The sequence below is a fragment of the Temnothorax nylanderi genome, unplaced genomic scaffold, assembly GCF_030848795.1.
Source record: "Temnothorax nylanderi isolate EJ_2023f unplaced genomic scaffold, tnyl_v1.0 TNYL_tig0204_pilon, whole genome shotgun sequence".
In the NCBI taxonomy this organism is placed as follows: domain Eukaryota; kingdom Metazoa; phylum Arthropoda; class Insecta; order Hymenoptera; family Formicidae; genus Temnothorax; species Temnothorax nylanderi.
The window spans coordinates 209,233-229,360 of NW_027249266.1; the positions used below are offsets into that span (position 1 = coordinate 209,233).

Here is a 20,128-nt window from a genome sequence, read left to right on the forward strand (position 1 = left end):
GTTTCGTGTAAATGTTAATGTCACGTCAACTGATGGCGTGTAGAACTGCAGACATGAATCTCAGATTAAAGGACGTATTGCTGCGACAACTTGTACATCGTCTTAATAATGCCGAAATTAATTACTAAGAATAATGGCGTCATTAAGGAACGACGGGCAAATTTTCACGATACTGCAGAATTCCGCAATTTATCGCATCTACCGCAACGCCTTCGTGAAAATTCGTAAGTGAGATATTTTTGCCGCGATGGAACGATTATAATTTCAACGTTCTCGCAACCTCGAACATGATTACGAAACATCTACGGCTCCGTTAGCACTGGTGATATGCGACAATAATGGTTAATTGATAATAACGTCTGCAATAAGACGGGAGCGTGTGCGTTTATGCCTTTTCGAGAAGCGCAAGAAGAACGTATTGCGAATATTAAAGACGATCTGAGTTAGATAAAAATATTTCCCCATTTTTACAAACAATCACTCTATTAACAGTATATAATTATCAAAAAATTATTTGTTGCATTAGATAGGGGTATTAAATTGATATAAAAAGTTGGCTGTATTTTCCAAGCAAGGCTGAAAGAGCAAAAAGTTACACATTTTAAAACGAAACCACCACTTTCCATGCATCATCTGCATCTAAAAAGATTTATTTTACAAGAGTTGATTAAAGCAATTGTCCCAAGGCGCACGAAAGTTCACGCTTGTCGTTCTAAATTTTGCCTATAGTTAAGAACGGGACTTTTGATCTCTAACTCGAGATTTATTTCCTAGAAATTCTGTCTCTGCTCGTCTCTGTTACATTGCCGGTCTGTTTTCGGTCTCCTGCAAGTGTCTTAAAACGCAATGTCTCACAATGTATTTTCACTGCGTTACACATTCGTCGTGAGGGCTTCAAACTCGTGTTTAATAAATCACACGTCCTACGCTAAACTAGGAATAAAGGTAGAATTACAGAAAGATCGATAGCGACGCATTCACTGAACTATAAGCGCTCGTATAAATTGCAAAGCACGTGAAAGCGGTCGATTCGCTTTTACCTATATCGTAACGCTATTTCACACGCTCAGCGCATCCATATAAACGTCATGTACGTCCCAGAACGTGTAATATTAATTTACCGTAATTTAGCAAGTTTACGTTCCAATGTAATCGTCCCCGCGTACATTTAGATTTATTGCGTAGCAATATATAAAAGCGTTGTGGAAGGGTTTCCGCTGAATGCAGAAGCTGCTGCTGCCAGACGTGAATCTGAAAAGGAGTAAAGAAACGGATGAAGTTACAGGCGGATTGGAGCGAAGTATGCGTGTATACAGGCTTGTTCGACAAAGTGTTCCTTGTTCCAATACGAGTATTATCGCGATCCTCCGGTATCGAAATTACGCACGACGACGACGTCGTACCGTGTAATATGTAACGCGCATTCGTCGATTTTACGTCGCGCGATAATTTCACGGGGGCAATTTAAATACGTCAGTATTCTCGAGTAAAAATGCAAATTAGATGCGAAATCTTATTATCTTTTCATCTTTAATCCCCATCGACAAGGCCTGGCCTAATAGACTCGTGTGGAACAGCGTAGTTAACGTACGAGCGTATCTCGTGTTTAATATGCAAAGGTAGCGAATGGTCCCACTTAAATCGTGACGAGTCGCTTTCGCAAGGATTTAACGATTACCGTCGCTCTCTAGGAATCGCCGCGCACAGCCTCCAAAGCGCGCGGCGCCATATTCACGCTGTATCTCTCTCGTCAACGTTTTTGTATACGTTATTTTCTTGCGGAAATCTCTGGTGGCCATCTGTCAGAGGCACTCCGCTCCCGTGTGCCCCGATGCGCCCCGCTCGCTAGGTCGCGATAACCGCGTTAAACCTGCTCGACGCGTTCTCGAGTTTTTAATTGCGTTAATCGCGATTTACATTACGATGAGGCAATATCTCTCGAGGGTTTTAATCGGTTCGAGAAATCCTTGAAATCGTTTAAATCAACGCATGCCCTCCCATTAGCCTCAATAAAATTAGACCTTATATCATCAGTGATACATTGTCCGCCTCAACCTGATCATTGAACGAAACGAATCATATTCATGCATTATGAAATACAATGTGAGAAAGATACGCGTCTTTTATATATTATAGTATTTTTGTAAAATATTATGACATTATGTAACATATAAGCACATATATATATAATCACGCACAAGGGAATTCAAGATATAATCTCAAATAACGTAAATTACAAAAATTACTTGAGATATGCGACCTGGATTGGCAATTTTGCGTTTTAAATTTAATTTACCGAAAATTATTACTTGGTGACTTCACCCTTTTTTATGCAACAGCGTTCAGTTATGCAACAGATTTTGCAACCGTTTTCTGCGGTAATTTACTTATTTTTTTTAACCTTCCTCCTTTCCTTCTGCGAGCGGCAATTTAGCATCATCCATTGAGATGGGCGAAGCCCGGGTGCATCGAACTCAGCGCATCGAAAGTAAGCGCAACGATAGGTCACTGTTACGTGTGGGATTCATTATAGAGATTTTTACGAGGGTTACTTTCTTCCACTGGCGGGAGATTTACAACCTTATACGCCTCATTGCGTATTTCTAATCTTACACGATTTACGGATTACGTCATATATGCTCTCGTGCAAAACTTTCCGTACAGATAATGTCGTTGGAAGAAAATGTATAAGCAACATATCTTTTCTCAATTCCGGCAGTAGTGAAAATGATTAAATACCAAGTGTAAATGGGGAAACGTATTATAAATTCAGCGCATAAATAAAAGTAATAACGTTTTGTGAAACAAGTCAATGCTCACGGTAATGAACTGGAAACTTTAATATGGGATAAAGTGAACACAGAGGTAAGCGTGAAGAAAGCTCTAAAATTTAAAAAACAATGAGTTTGAGTGTAAAACGAACTATATCTTAGCGATATCTTTATTTTGTATATGAAAAAAGCAAATAAATAGCAGGAACATAAATGCTTAAAGCAGAGGAAATTTAAATTTATATATCGTTTTAGCTTTGACATATTGTTTGTTGCTTTATATTCAATAAATTAAAATAAAGCAATAAACAATATGTCAAACCTAAAACGATATATAAATTTTAATTTATACATATATCTATATATATATATCGCTTTAGGTTTGACATATTGTTTATCGCTTTACATCCGATAAAAAATACTGCCGTTTTTGAATGACGCGAAAACGACCGTCAGCTCCGGAAATTCCGGAGTGTTGCTGATGACGTCCCGCGACGCATCGCTGCATTGCTGTCGAGCGCAGTACGTTGCTCGAGCAAGGGAGAAAAAAAAATTGGAGGGAAACACAAATGCGCGGTCGCCCCTATCGTAAATCATCGTCGAAAATACAATAATACTAGAGGGAAGGGATACGAGCGCGCGCCATAAACCAAATCGCATCGGTTGACTCCGGCTTGACCCTTGAGTCCGGTTGACCTTCTTTAGTGGCTTTTGTGCGACACATTTTGGTCGCTTTATGCATTTTTCGACAGATCCTATCGTGCACGCGGGGCCACCGGTTTGCAATTTTAAATAGATACGTCCGCTGAGATATCCCCCAAGGTTCCGCAGATTTGAGAGATAATAGGCTAGATATATGCAGAGCGCATCGTCTCGCTGATGGCCTCGAGGGGCGGATCGTCCTGAAATTTTGATATTCACGGTTGAGACGTATCTAGAAATTAACAGAAATTGTTATACAGACGAAATATTGATCAATTTGTTGAAATAATATCGAAACTTTCGATTATAAGCGATATTTTACCATAAGTGTTTTAATATTCATTAATTTGATTTTGATTGTGTGTTATTACTTAGCGAGATATACTGTCTGATACTTCACTATATTACAAAGTTGGTGTTAGAAATTCTTGTTTAGCACTTTACGCTTCGGGTAGCCTTGATATGACCACACCAAATAATTATATGAATAATGCGCCTGGCTTCAAACGCCAGCTTTCGCTTTTGTTCCCGCTCGAAGCAGTCCCGCCTGTACCGAATCACGCACGCTCGTGATCATAAATTGATAATATCAGTGAATTAGTTAGCGTGGTCGAGTTGGTTTGCATAGCGTACATAACTGTAGAACGCGATCGCGTTGCACACGCGCATATACGTATAGCGGCTTGTCTTGTTTATCCTAAGCAGGTATCTAAGCAGCGTATCCAATTTTCAGAATTGCTATCAATATATATTATTGTGTAATTATAGTTATTATCTATTATTTCTTGCTTCTATCGAGATTATTTATGCGTTATTGTGTCTAATGCCAGTATATTGTACAGAATATAGAATGATAATTTTATTATTACTTAATTAGCATCAGATTTTGATCTGATTAATTAAATGAGGAAATCAAGAAGCGAGTGAAAGACTTTTCATATAGATTAAAAGTTCTATCTAACGAAATAAAAATCATTTCTTTTAGAATCGCTCATGGCATTAGAAACGTTATACGAGTGGTCAACGTGCAATCGTTTTCGCGTGCGTCACTCGATCTAAACAAAATCTCCCGTCCGCCCTGCACTCGCTATTGTTGTCAGAGGAATTCGCTCTGCCTAAATGCATCTCGGACCACCCGAGTAGGGCGGTCCACGGCGAGATCTCGTCAACCTTCGTCCCCTAGTCGTTGCCAAGCGTGACACTTGGACAATAACGCCTCCGCGACGACATAACGTCGCACCTGTTCACGATCGGCGAAGAAAAACGCGGAGTGCATTTTATTAATGCATCTGTTTATACGTACGTAACGATTCAGGCTCGAGCGTAAGTCGGGAATTTTATTTTCGTCGCCTTTTCTCGCCATCTCCTCCTCCTCCTCCTCCTCCTCCTTCTCCGTGGTCTTCGCCGCTGCTCTCATGCTGCGGTTATCAGATCGTGCTGCACATATTGGGATACTTTCTCGGGCCCGTCTCGCGTCTCTCGACATTCGTGCGCCGCGCCAGCGCATGAAACGAGTGAAAGTATTCGGAATTCTTGCGGTCAGTTTGACTCGCGGGCTCGCCACCGAGGAGACTTACGCAACCCGTAGAGTAACAGGGTAACAGGTGTATTGCATGTGCAATAACGTGTCTGGAGGGATCCAGAGGTCGTTTGTACTCACGGGCGGAACGGATACTACTACCACCACCACTGCTACGTGACGCGAGACACCTCGGAAACGAGAGAGTTATCAGCGCGTAATTGATAAATTATACCGTCGTAAACAACCCCCGTGTAGACGTAACCAAACGTCGATAATCGAATATCCGCGTCGAGAGGCATCCCTCCGTGAAATTCACCTTCGGGAAACTCGATATTCGCCACCGCCGCGGCGATCGGGAGTTAACGTTACAGTTTGTACGCTCGTCAGGACGATGACACATCGCTCGGAGGAAAAAATGCGCGCGGGTAGAAATCTTTTCGGGCTAATTCACGGCGATTTCACGATTACACGATTTCGCGAGGACGCGGCTGCTAAAGCTGCGTCGTTACGATCGCCGCACGGTATAAATACATCGCGCGGCGCAGATAAAGGGACGCGAAACGGGATCAGTTTTTCACGCGGGTTCAGGAAACCAGGCAAGGTTAAACGTGGCGCGATCCGAGAGTCTCGAAGGAGACACGAAAAGGATACTCCGCTGATCCACCGGATGCACGCGATCACGGCGGCGCGGCGGCGCGGCTCTCGTTCGACATGCATCGAGCATGTGGCTCGGTTCTGTTTTCGCAGCGGAGTGAAGCGAGAAAGCTTGCGTTTTCAAGCGAGACGAGAGCGCAAGGTTAATCCAGTTCGCTCGTTCGCTAATCGCTCGAAAATCGCTCGATATGTTGATCGCAGGTGCAAAACTGCTCACTCAAACTCGTACCTCGAGATTTTCTTCGTGGAAACACTTTTAAGCAATTCTAGATTTCTTAGATGTCACGGGATATAATTTGTTTTAATCGCTTCGCTGCTGTAATACGTATGCGTATTAATATCAATATCAATATCCTCCTTATCGCTATATGATCCGGAATATCCAGCTCGTTATATTTAGATCATTTAAACCGCGATTATTACGTGGGTGAGAGGCACTTGTGTATTTTCTTTACGCCGTACTTCGAAGACACTCGTTGCGCTGCCATTAACAGCGTAACTTTATACGAAGCCAAGAAAATGTCGGCCGGTCCTGTTCGTTCAAACAGAATTCCCAGTTCATAAATAAATAATAGGATTTAGCCAATGAGAGGTGAGGCGGTAAGCGTCATCGAAACGGCTCCGTGCATTGACCCCCTGTCGTTATCCGCGAGCGAGCGCTTAATCGCCGCGACGTTAACCAAACGTAATTAAACATAGCGCATATAGAACTGGATGCGAACCGGCTTAGAATTATATATACATATATATATGTACATTATCGCCCGTGCACGATTATATCTACGTAACTGTACGCTCAGGTGCAAAACGCTCCGACTGCAAAATGTTGTGAAATACCTGGACGTTAAATCATCATGTTTTCTCGCTAATGATATACAGTAACGCGCCATTAAATTACTAATAATACTCGTGATAATTTCAATCCGCGATAATTTCGTGCAGTTTTTACGGTATAAACGCGCACCGCTTAGAGCCTCTTTCCTTAAATTGCGAGGCGTGTGTTTCGAGTTCGCTGGGTGAATTATTAACGGAGATTAGCGGGCGTTACGTAGGTAGAAATCGTCGCGTCAGCCACGCGGTTAATTACGCGTTAATACACTGTAGCTACATTCCTAACGGGTCCCTATACGTTAACGCCGCGATGGACGGATTCGCATTTACGTATGAATCGTGCCATTACCGCGTTTTGTGACGTATTCGCACTTTTCTACGAGTACCGAGCGTCGTCGGGCTCTCCCGACGTTCGGATCTCTCTTTCTCTCTCTCTCTCTCTCTTTCTCGGGACGGGGTCAAGATTTGGCGGTGCGACAACGCACGCGAGGGAACCTCGAAATAGCCGCCGCGGGGTAGAAACTTCGGGTTATAGTTAGCTCCTCTTATAGTTAGCCGCTGACTAGCGCGCTGCAGAATGCGAAACGAGTATGTTTCTTTCCTCTTCCTTCTGCTTGAGCTCATTTCAACGCACGCGCGCGTTTTCACTCCTTCCTCTTCTTAATTCTCGCTTCTAGACCTCATAGATTTTTCTCTTTCTTCATCTCTTTCTCTCACTGTGTCTATATTTCCTTCTTTCCTTCGGTCGTCGCGAATATTTATCTTTCTCTCTCTCTCTCTCTCTCTCTCTCTCTCTCTCTCTCTCTCTCTCGATTCGAACTCGCGCAGTAACGGAATCCCGTGGCGGGAAGGAAGGGAGGAAATGAAAAGGAAGCAGGAAAAGGGAGGGTCGGGAGGGGAAGGGAAAAGCAAATCTACGTGCTGTGGATGTACTCTCGATGCGACGGACATCCATCCGAGACTACGGCGGTCGGATGCTGGAAAGTGGACCGCGCATCCTACCGCCCGCCGGCAGTATTCGCGAAGCGTCGTTTATTTACATAAATAGATGACCATTCATGCGCCCGTCCGCTAAATATTATATTCGCCTCATTGGCTGCCACGTTAGTTAAATATAATTCGCTTCGGGTGAAGTGTTTCCCCGTCGACGTGAATAATACGTCCTCGTATCGACTACTGCATGCAACAAACAAATATCCCAGCTTATTAAGTATATATACTCTTATTAACGAAATAAATAATCGCTAACGTTTAATCGTTGCTACTCAAACGGCATATTTTATTAAGGAAAATGAGTTTAGCAAATAAATCTTCGCTCTGTAGTTATTTAATAAAATTAATTAATTTATCTAATTTAATATCAACATTCTATATATAATTTAATATAATGTGTAGTACACAGTGTAAAATATAATGTAATACGTTATATAATTATCTTTAAAATATTACGGCAGGATTAACTTTGCGAATTGACATTTCAGCAACTCTCGACTCAACCGCCCACCTCAATAATTCTCCCGGCTAATATCGTGCTTGCGAGTTTCGAGAATTATATCCAAAGTATTACAAGGGTGATTAATCAAGCAGCGTTACATGGCGGTATTTAAATTGATTAGCCAGGAATACGCGAGAAGTAAATTCGTTCCATTCTTTTCGTTTTCGTCATTGCTTTATCGTCGTCGTAAATCGTGGCGGGAAGATACCAGCGTGACACGTACTAAAAGGTTCGTACACCTCCTAAGTACTCCTTTTACTCGGGCCCAAATTATAACCAGATCGAACTATCGCATTTATCATGACCGACAGAGACATAAATTTAATCAACGTCGTGCCTTTAACACCTCCATGATGCACCAAAGTGTACGCACGTACGGCTGTATCTATTCGCGTCGTTGGTACTCAGGTATTTACCTAAGTATCGATATTTTTGTACAAGTATTGTTTGAATTAATCATTCGGACGGAAAAATGTCGATTAATATTGCTGAAAAATTTTCTTTTTAAATTGAAATTAATGTAAATGTCATGTAAAATGTTTTATACTATTGATATTTGGAAGAATCTATACGTACTATACAGAAATAATATTTGCTTCATAGAAAATAACTATTACTGCGATATAATTATTATTACAAATTATTTTCATCACGCAGAATCGATATTTGTTATGAATAATATTCTATATAACATTTGCGATTTTTTGAAATACTGTACAAAAAACAACCGGCCTTTTCTGGATGCGTAATTTTAGAAATTTGCAATCCCGTGTAAAAGGCAGGCGGCAATCAAGCGGAACCAACAGTATCATCTTTTACTCTCTCGGTCGAGGATGAGCAATCAAGCAGTGAACATCTGGCATTATTTTTCACGCTGTCACTATCGCAGCTTCCGGCCATTTTATACCTACCTACCTGCCCAGAGAGCTCGCTTTTATGAATTAGCCGCGTCTGCTTTCCTCGATCGTTCCGAGCGCGAATCAACTCTTTCGTCGCGCTCGTTCTTCGTGCTTCTTACCGCCGATCCGAGGGTGTACCTACACGCCTCGATAGAGGCGTACTTTTACACGCACGGGGGATTCAAGTTCGCGCGCGCCTCGAAGTAAAACCGGCTGGTATAAGCAGCTCTCTCGGTGTTGCACCTACACGTATCGCCGCGCGGCTAAATGAATTCAGACGGTTATAGCTACTGGATACGGAGATTACGCCGAAGGTAATCCCGATCGTATTCTGCAGGAAAAGCCGGCCTTCGACTCCATCCTTTTTTTCCTCGATTTTCTTTCCTCCCCTCGCGCTATCGTCGCACTAGCCCTCGAGGGCCAGCCCTCGTCCTGTCTTCCCTTCCTCTCACTCGTTTTCCTCTTCTCTTTCTCTCCTTCTTTCTTCCTTCCCTCTTCCTCTCGCCGTAACCATAAGAGCGAACGGAGGAAGCGACCGATTAAGTTTTTGTTCGCTCGAGAATTAGAGGTCGAGCGAAGCTGATGTCGAGACGGCGAGAGAAGCGAAAGAAAGAGGAAACCGAGCGAGAAGGAGGGAGGAGCGATCCGGAGGAGCCGAGGAGGAACGTACGCGAACCGGAGAGAGCAGACGTCGAATGGGCCGATTTCAGTCGCTCTCGATTCTCTCTCTATAAATGCCGAGAGGATCGTCACGGATTCGGGAGAGCCTCCTTCTCGCTTCACGGGACACGGGACCTTTGTCTTCCTTCCCACGGCAGCAAATCTTCTTTACTTTTCCGCCGGCCTGCGACGCGACGCGCCTCGGTTGCGCCACGCGTTTCTAAAACGCGATGTCGTTGTTAACAACAAAACGTATAACACGAAGCAAATCGGGATGCCTTCCTCGAGACTGACCGACGTCGCGACAGAATCTGCGATATCACGCAAACCGGCTATGGGTAACCGTTCCGTACTAATCATCGCTCGCGGATACTGGATCTGGTAGTGAACTACCCAACCCGATCAGTTGCAAAACGTAAAGTGATAATATGTTTCTTGCGCGGATTATTTTCCTTGACATAATTTTTCGCGCTATCCGCCGTTTGCGAAAGGTCTAATTTATTCATCGTTACATACCGCGGCTATGTAATTTGTAATTAAATATGGATTATATTAACCGTAACGTATAGGGAAATATTTGCCCCGACACTTTGCAGCAACATTATTTTTTATGACCTTCTTAGTACGCAATTCTACTTTTCATCAATAGAAGTCAGAATTAAGTTATCCAGTCCTGGCATATCCGCATCGATGGTGCTCGATCGGAAACTTTAGTGGTATCATACAACCTTTTTTCTTCCCTTTTATTATGGATATCCGCCCCTGCTGGAACACAATACCACCCTTCCTCCCAAGTCTTTCTCTCACGCTTCTCCTCTCTCCTCTCCCCGTCTTCCATTCATCATACATGCAGGGTGAACCGTATAATTTAACCACCCTGGATATTTCCGTTGTTAGCGGACCGATGCAAATTTTTGTCGTCCTGAATAATCTGATGTTACATGCGTGCTGGCAACAGTGTAGTAAGACGCATCTTTTTTCGACGTTACGAAACGAACGGACGAGCGCATCGGTCCATTAACAAACAGATATGTATTCAAAGCTGGTCAACTTGCCTGGAATATTCCTACTTGCGTCATTCGGTCTAAAATCAGTTTTCTCGAAGCAAAGGACAAACTTGTTTTACTCAGAAAAAGAAAATGCGCCGAACAGGTCACGCGTGTCGGAAATATTCCTCGGCAGCGGCGCGGCGGCCCCGGCCGCGGTGAATCTTACCAGTCTACCTCATGCGAGAGAGCCGCGGGTAATAGCCCGCGCGCAGGATGCAGGGGCGTGTACGCATAAATAAGGCAGCATGCGTTTCCACACATCTCGTATACCTGATCTTTCGTCAAACACGCGTTCCACCTGCTGACCCCCACGCGCAGGGTCAACCGGCACGCGCCCGCGCCGGTGCCCGGTATCTACCACCGGGTGATATATCCTCGCGCTCGCTCGTATCGTTACCGTCGGAATTGCTTTGCGCAACAACATGCGCCTGCCTCTCGGCGAGTCTGTCACGTATCCAGCGTATCTCCTATATCAGTTCGCATCGATTTCCATTGTCGTTACTCGACGCAGGGAGGTCTCAATTGTCTCTAAAGCGTAAAAAACGCGATCCTACTACCTCTAGGATATCCAGATCGAAGGAGAACATTTGTTTTCGACTATTTCCCGGGATTAACAAGGTGTGTTTTCAGCACGTCGCTTCGGCACGGTCCGGTGAACACCGGATAACGCTGGCCAATAAAACCTTATCGGTATTAAACGTACATAAAAAGACGCGTGATGCTCATGTATCTTTCACTATTACATGTACGCACTTGGGTTTACATCATGGAATAGAAAAGCTTATTTACGCGCGCGTGTGTGTATATATATATATATATATATATATATATGTACACGTGTGTATGTGTGCGTGTAGGTATATGGTTTTTCCTCGCGCACTGCGTATACTCCAGATGGATGATGCAGCGCGTTCCTCGCACCGTTGCACAAAGGATTCGGTCCGCACTGTCTTTGATTCACCTGATTTTGCATCCTCGCAATCGCGCATTCATACACGCGTAAGAAGCTTCCTCGAGGTGTTTGCGTGCATGATGCAGCCGTACGCGGTACACTGGTGGATTAGAGGGAACAGTTACAATGACTGTTGCGATCCGGTGTACCTCGATAAGCCTCGATAATGGTCAACTTTGGATAAGAAAAGCCGTCATCACTTCCATTCAGCGACAATTTCTCTATCGAGATATGCGTTCTAAATGAGTGCTTAAAGAGCATCATATCATAAAGAGTATCGTATCATTTTCGTCGATCGATCATACACCGATTAGTTAAACGTTATTATTATCACTGAAAATTACTGACTCGTCGCGCGACTTGATGTTTCAACTTTCTGATTACCGTACAACATTATAATTAGTTAGACATTAGTAACTCGTCGTGCGACTCGATGTTTCAACTTTCTGGTTACTGTATAACGTTGTAATCCAATGACAGTAGACCAATCTCCAACTTGCGCGACCACATACATTTCGGAATGCAATACTTTGCCGACGATGTGGTATGCGCCGAAATTGCATCACCGCAGAAATATATAGCTCCTGACATTATCAAACTGGTTTCACGAAAAGGATGACAAATTTCTGACGTATTGGATTTCGTACGATCGGTTTGGAAAGCGTTCCATTTTCGAACGGTGTTAATCATCGATGCCGACGCTTTCCCTCGTCTAGTGTGTAATTAAGTGTGTTTAAAATGTATCTGTTTTATTACATGAATCTAATATATCCTCTTTGATCCTTGCTCTCTCTCTCTCTCTCTCTCTTTTTCTCTCTCATATGTAAGCAATTTGACTGTTTCAAACGCGGCTTTCTCGGGCTTTGCTTTCGCCCTCGGACGGCCTTAGGTAAGAACCGACCGAGTCCGACATCCCCATCATAGATCACACGGATATTTTTAGGTGAGATATACTGACTGCGGATTTTTCGCGCAGTCGTATCCGCGAAAAAGGAAGAGGACCCGCCACCACGCGGGATGCGGGTACAGGCGTATGCCGCGCGATGAGTGAATGCATAATGGTGAATCATATCTTCGCCGAAGAAACTAGATCATTAAGCCATGCAACCTTGGGTTTCTTGCCAAGTTCAGTGCACTGTCCGGCCGACTACGCTGAATATACCTATCCCGGCAGTATTTGCTTCTCTCGCGTCTCTCCTTCCAAGGTCTAGCCGCGTCTTTCTCTCTCTTTCCTTCTTTCTCTCTCGTGGTGTGCTTCGCTTTTCTCTCTCCGCATCCTCTCCCGGTTTCCCTTCCGCGGCGCGTACGTGCGTGCATGCGTGCGCGCGTACACGCGCGTGTACGCACGTATACACGTAGACAGAAGCCTCTCTACGCCTCTCTCTCTTTCTTCCCTTTCTTCTCTCTCTCCTCTCTCGCCTCTCCCTCTGTCCCTCCACCGCGTGACCGCTGCGTTTTTCTACGCGCCGCCGTTGTCGGCCGTTCCCGAGGTACGTGAGCCATCTAAGCCTATCCTAGTTTTTGCCTAGACCTGACCAAGTCGCAACGAGAGAGTCTGGCCTCTGCTGCTGTATTTCAAGCCATCTAAGGCATCGGACTACCCTCCACCTTATACGATTATATCCGCCACGCCGCGCCGCGTCGTGCTGCACCGCGCGAATCTAAACGCGCCGTAAGAAGAGAGGATGAGGAGACGGAAGGGCTTCGCTCCTTGGACGGTGTTAATGACGTGAAATACGCCTTTATCTTCTATCGTAAATACTTCATTGTTTGTATTTCCTTACTCGGTACTCAGACCAGCTTGTTTAGCAACAGCATGTGCAGGGAAGGAAAAAATGTTATTAGATTGATACAAGAGATCCTATTCATCGGGTGTTTTTAAAAAGCGAAATCAACGTCGAAATAATATTTATTAAAACCGCATGGCTGTTATTTTCAGTATACTTCCATATTTATTTAAGAAAAAAGTTCTTAAATCTGTCAAAATTTTTAGCTTTATTTAAAATAGGATTTCATGAAAAGAACCCAACCGCGAATTTGATTAATAAACGATAGATATTTTATACTACGACGCTATTCAAATGTATTATAAGGAAAGGAAGCAGGAAGACCTTTGAACACGGACGTTGGACATAGTAATGACGTGGAATACGCCATCATTTTCTATTGTAAATCTTTGATGGGCTTTTCTCTTTGAAAGCGGGGTCATCTAACCGCAACTACTTGGTAGCAGCGTTAAGAGAAGAAGAAACTGCCAGTTAAGACAACTGTCATACTTTCACGATACGTTTGTGCAATTTTATGTATTTACATACGTCAGAAGCGCTTAGAATTTGAATCGCTGACTCGAAGCTCTTTTACGAGGAATCATTTTCCCGTCGATATACCACGCGATTTACTGGGCGTTCCTTTCTCCGTCTTCATTTTTTTTTTCCAAAGCCGTATATATTCGTGAGAAAACTTTTGGGAAATAAAAGTGGACTTTGTTCACTGCTGGATTAGTGTTACGAAAGCACGTATCTGCTCTCTACACGTGAGTCAGAAGACGCGATAGCGGATGGGGAACCTTCCGGACAGGAAGTACGCGTCGGGCATTCTGTACTAGAGATATAAAACACGGCAGTAAACTCAATTATCAGCATCTTAACGAAACACGGCGTTCCAGCTTCAGTAAGTCTCCCGTTTCTCGTGATTCTTGCCGCGTTTCTCTCCCTCTCTCGCGAGATCACTAAAAAATTATATTCTCAAGAATCATTCTTAATAAATCTTCTTAATAAATAATCTTAATAAATAAGAATATTTTCCTCTTAACGTAAGGTTGTTTAGAATATCCTCTTACATTAAGAATATATTCTTAATCGGAGCGTGCGTTACCGACGCGAGTGGCATCGGGGCGCGCGTTACTGTTGCGCGTTACCGTCGCGCGCAGCCGGCGCAGCGGTTATGTAGCAAATTGACGATCTACCTGGTGACACGTGACACGAAGACATGATCTATCGCCATTGCGTGTGATTGCGTGCGGGCTAGGCTAAGGACTCATCAGCATCCATTTTGTTGGTGAAAACATCCATTTTACTGTGCGGTTGTGTGCTTCGAGTGAAAATTTGATTCGCGTGTATTGGATCGTGCATTGTGTAAAGAAACCCCTTTGATAACGATTTCGAATGATACGCCTGTAATAATAAATTCATCACCGCTATCTTGTGTATCTGTATCTCAGCCTGTATCTGTATTCTCAAGTACAGCTGTATTTGTACTTGAAGCTTGTGAGGCAACCGTTAATCTTCTATCTGAAACACCTCAATTACAGATATCTGATCCATTTGAGTCTGATTCTGAGGAGTCTGCTTTGGTAAGTTTAAACTTTTTACTCAAATCAACGATTTTTCTATTTTCAATAGAAATAAAACTTTATATTTATGATTTTTATTATTTTCAGAACCATTCTTTTCAGCAGACGGATGTAGATGTGGATAAAATACAATCTTTACCGTCTACATCAAATAGTAATTCTACTCAAGAAAATCGAGAGAACCAGTTCCAAAAAAGCGTTTCCATTGAGGGAAAATCTGATTCACACAATCGAAAGCTGGGACGACACATCCTTTCCTTCAAATCAGTTGAAGATTTAGCAGCTTTGGTTCGTAATTCTTATTTTAGGTAACTATTCTTAATTGATGTCGCTGAAGCTAGCAGCCATATTTCTATATTTTTATTTATCTTTTTTTTAGGAATTTAAAAAAGTTATTAAAGATTACTCTTTAAAAAGTAACGCGGCTGTTCTTAATTTTGAGAAAAGGGGAATGCTCAGCGATACAGATAGGTGTGCTATAACAGAAGCTATTGCAAATGCTATGCTTCAGCTGAATCACATGTAAATATTAGTTTTATTTAATCTTTGCTATAAAATAAAAATATATCTTTTTTTAATATTTTTTTTTAACTATGTTTTTCTTTAAATAGGCCTACAGGTGCAGAATACAACATTGCAGCAACTAAATTGTGCGAATTATTTCCATGCGAGAAAAAAGTAATGTCTACGATAAAAATATTCTTAAAATTATATTTATTTGATTTTTTAAATTGTTGATACATGTTTTTTATCTGCATTACAGGAAACGTATCATTGCCCGCCAGTCGGTAAGCACAGAAATGCAACAGGAAAACTTCCTGATAAAGTACGTAATATAAAATATCGGATCAAAAAAAGAAATGCTGGTTCTTGGGTAACATCTCGATCTCAATCTTTTGTCCCGAGTGAAAATCGAATTACTCGTTCTGCAAAACTTACAGGTAAAGGAAATATGTAAGAAATAAACGAAATTATACAAATAACTTTTTATTCTATTTTTATAAGATTTTATATACGGAAATTCTTAATTGGTTTTTTTTTCCATTTTACAGGAAGCAGTGATCCAAACAACTCTGCAGTTAAAACTGCAATTGCTCATTTGAAGTATGATTCTGCAGATTCTTGGCCAGAACTTTTGCGAAATTGGTCAGTAACACATCCATTACGCTTTCTGTATCTTAAAGAAAGCAGACCGGATTTGCAGGCGCAAAGGACAACGTCTTCTGTGCAATCGCAAGAGTCCGAAGTTTTAGTAAATAATTATCTCAAGAATTGGCCTGTACTTACATTGCCTAATGGTTATTTACTGGTGAGAAAATTGAATTTTTTTATTTTTAATTAATGGTCTTCTATTTTTTATTTTGTTGAACATTTTGACATGGTGAGTGAATTGATTCACAGATTCAGCAGGATTTTAAGGAATTATATCCTGGAAGAGAAGATGGCTTAATAGCAAAATGGGATTCAATCAAAGATGTATTGATTGATCTTCTTAATATCGAAGTCGCTCAATCAGATGAATATGGTAAAAAATTACTCGCTGATTTGACTACAACAGAATCAGGTATTTATATTGTATTTGTAACATTTTCATCTTTTGTCATTATTTTTAAACTTTCATTATTTTATTGTAATTATTCTTTTTTAGACAAAAATGATGTTATATTACTTAATTTATTACCATCACTGTGCTGCAAAAAAACAAGAGGGGTAAGCGGCATGCCGTCAGTTGCAGAAGCTAGGAAAGCTTTTATCATTCACGTTCCTGTAATAATTATTTTTAAATATGAATATTTACTTTTTTTACAAATTACTATAAGTACTTAAACTTATTGCATTTAAAAATATATTTATATTTACAGATTCCGGGAGACTTAAATCGAAGAATCAAGGCACATAGAGAGTGGCTAGCTAATCGTGGCTTCAACTTACAGCCGACATTAATATTTGTTGGACCATCTTTATGCAATATTATTGCAAGTTACATTCAAGTGGATACTGTGCGGTATCAACTGCACACACCATTAACAGCTTTGGACACGTGTTTCAAAGCTTTTTTTGCGTTAGATGCTGCGTACCAAGAGGAGTGCCGAGCAGTTTGGTTGTTTCTTCAAAGGTATTTTTATGATCTATATCTGGAAGAAGATTGTAATATTTCTCGAGTCACAAATATAATTAGTTCTTTAAATGGATTGTTAGCCAAAAAAGAGTAGTAATTATTTTATATCAGTATTTTTTATCATTACTAAACATATTTTATAAGATAAATAATTATATTTAAGGCAATTTATTTTCATTGTTTCTCACAAGCATATTTTTCTTATAATTTATTTTATAAGATAAATAATTATATCTTTATAAATTGTTCAAAACGATTATTTTGGTCTACATACACTTAGAAATATTAAATACGATATATGTAACGTTGAAAAACTCGTTTTATATTCCATGTAATAAATAAAATTGTAATTAATTATAATTATATATGTGTCAAATTCTTTCAAATAACCCCAATAACCTCAATAATACCACACACACACACATTCACACACCTACAAACCGTTTTAGAATATATATTCTTATTATTAAGAATATTTTTTAGAGTATATTCTATAGAGTATTTTTTAGAGGATTTCCCTCTTAAGATAAGAGGAATCCTCTCAGCGCTTATTTTAGAGTAAAATACTCTTAAAATAAGTGGGATACTCTTAAAATAAGAGTACAATTTTTTCGGTGTCGGGAATCCCCGTCGCTTTTCCGACGAAAATCCCTCGGCGGAACTGCAAGCACTGCGGGATAAAGTTTATCGCGTTGAGCAAGATACTATCTTACGTCGATACTTTTCCCGCACCTTTTTTAGAACCGCGGCGCGGCCGGAGTGTATGTGTGTGCGCTCTTAAGGGGCGCGAACGAGTAAAATAACAAGGCTTTAATCGTTCTGAAAATTACGTCGCGCGTGAAACGTGTGCGGCATTACGACACGAGCCGTACTATTACGCGAAATCCTCAAAATGCTTACCTCCGGCATTTTATGGTAGTATAAAAAGGGATATAAACGTGGAAAGCGTAACGGGCATGTTATTAGCATTTTGATCTCTTTCGTACAAGTATAGTATCTTTGGCTGCGGGAATGTAAGTTGTATTAAGTAATATTACAGACACTTTTGCGTTCGCACAAACATGCGCAAGGTGATTCAAAGCGGCGAAACACGCGTGTTTCTCCGACAAACGCTACGACAAATGTGTGTGTGTGTGTGTGTGTGTGTGTTTGTGTGTGTGTGTGGAGTCAACATCTCTCATTACTCATTGAGTTTGTTTTTTCATATCCCACTAACAGATCAAGCGTAAAATTACATTAAAAAGTAAGATTGTTTCAGTTATTCTGTTAGAATTAATTATAATAAGATTGTGTTATTTTTTTCACTCTCAAGACTTACTTTACGCCGAGAACACGAGATCTTCGTGTAAAGAGAATAATGTTAAAAAGAAACGGTAATCTGCTCGGCGCGTATATATTTATCAAAACTGTCTTACCAAAATTTTTATCACGCCGATAGAGAGGAGCAGCGAAGTGCTCGAGCCAAGATAGCCGATACTTGTCAAAGGGCGAGCCTCTTCGAAAAACGAATATAAGCCGTCGTAACATCGCCCTTATGCCGCGCAACGTATACCCTTCCGTCGGCTACTCGCTTGTACGTGGACAATGTAATGTAACACCCACGATATAGTAAGGATGCTTAAATGAAGCGATCCGCGTTGGCGATCAGCACGGGTGCGTCCTGCGCGCACATATGCAGTTCACGGACAACCCCTAAAAATGTTGAATGTAAAAAAACTTGAGAGAGCCGATCTCCGCTGAAAATAGAAACCAGAAGAATGTTCTCTTAAGGCGTAAGAGAATGCATCGTCATTTGGACGCCCGATTATAGCTTCCGACTTGACGCTGACTCGAATAAAAAGTCACGGAAGCAGAAGTCATAACGGAGCATGAAACACAGACGCGTAGTTGTACATAACGGGCGTGCATAAGTCGGCAATAGGACGTAAACTCCGTACATAGTTACAAAAATATAACTCTAGAAACACAGAGAGAAAGAGTGAGAGAGGAGTATGAATAATGTACTGTCGATAACACCTTTTCACGATGCGAATAGCTGTTTATTAGAAACGGAAGGATTATTACGCCGGATGGAGGAAATAAGGGTTAAAGTTAATAGCGTTCTACTACCAATTAGTTGCACGTTTAACGTTTAACGTAGCAGATATCCGCGATAATAAACCTTAATATCTAGTCATTAAATTGTACTTTTTGCAATTATTATTATTACATTATTACATAGCATGGTATACGTTATACATTTATATTTTACTTTAAATGTTTTAGCTACATGAGAATAGTTCAGAAAGCGTCCCGCATCTGAATTCTATGTTTTGAATTCCAGACAGATGAGAATAGAATGGATGATATGTATAGAGTAGACGAGACATATACGTTTCACGCATCCTATTCTGCGATGTCGTCCATCTACATATGTACGTCTCTTTCCGCTTCACTATGTGAACCTCATTGAGAACTTAATCGCGCGTGCGTACGCCGGAAATACCCCTGGATTCCTCTAATGTATCTGCATGACACGAGGCTCGTTGCGGAAGTGCAGCTCATGAAATGCAAATCCGTCCCGACCGGGTATCTCCCAAATGTCGCGACGCCGATGAAAGGGAAACAAGAGAGGACTCATATTCGATTACATTCTATAATTAAGAAATAGATATTATATCGTACGTCGGTTAGAGCGTAATTAAAAAGCGCTAATTCGAGGTTGAGTAAAAAATTCGAGTTTTGATAAGAATCTCGTCGTTTCGATTAGCAAAAGTTATTCAGCTAAATCTGTTACACATATCGCAAGTACGTCCTAGAAAGCACTCAGCTGTCAGCGGCGGTGAAATCAGGAATGTCGGTCGATCTTTCCTCTTCCGGCGGCGATAATCCTCGCCGAACACCTCTCCGGTGATGCTGATGCAGCGCGAACATGGCGCGAGCACATCGCGGCTGTGGCATATGCATTACGTGAAATCGTGCGATATTCGACGATTGCAAAAATGCATACGCGAGCGTGCAGTTCCTGCACGCGCCACGAGACTTTCTCTATGCCTCGGGTATATCGCGTACTCTTAGCATATGCATCGTGCACACGTGTCTATCGTAAGTTTTGCTTATTCGCCCGCGTGGGGCGAGCATTT

The 20,128-nt window shown here is 41.6% G+C and overlaps 2 protein-coding genes across 5 annotated transcripts in view; both read left to right on the forward strand.

The window, feature by feature from the left end:
- LOC139778972 (uncharacterized) overlaps window positions 1–20,128 on the forward strand; it is a 31,078-nt gene that overhangs the window by 975 nt on the left and 9,975 nt on the right. The window lies entirely within an intron of this gene.
- LOC139778989 (uncharacterized) lies at window positions 14,278–17,366 on the forward strand. 3 transcript variants are annotated; one of them, XM_071717180.1, is made up of 9 exons: window positions 14,278–14,887; window positions 14,975–15,195; window positions 15,267–15,409; window positions 15,499–15,565; window positions 15,651–15,828; window positions 15,940–16,196; window positions 16,289–16,451; window positions 16,536–16,654; window positions 16,750–17,366. In XM_071717180.1, the coding sequence occupies exons 3-9, from the start codon at window positions 15,339–15,341 to the stop codon at window positions 17,098–17,100; spliced, it is 1,206 nt and encodes a 401-aa protein (XP_071573281.1). In that variant the 5' UTR covers window positions 14,278–14,887; window positions 14,975–15,195; window positions 15,267–15,338; the 3' UTR covers window positions 17,101–17,366. The 3 variants fall into 3 exon arrangements, with proteins under 3 accessions (XP_071573281.1, XP_071573280.1, XP_071573282.1); XM_071717179.1 differs by having other exon boundaries at window positions 14,975–15,175; XM_071717181.1 differs by having other exon boundaries at window positions 14,990–15,175.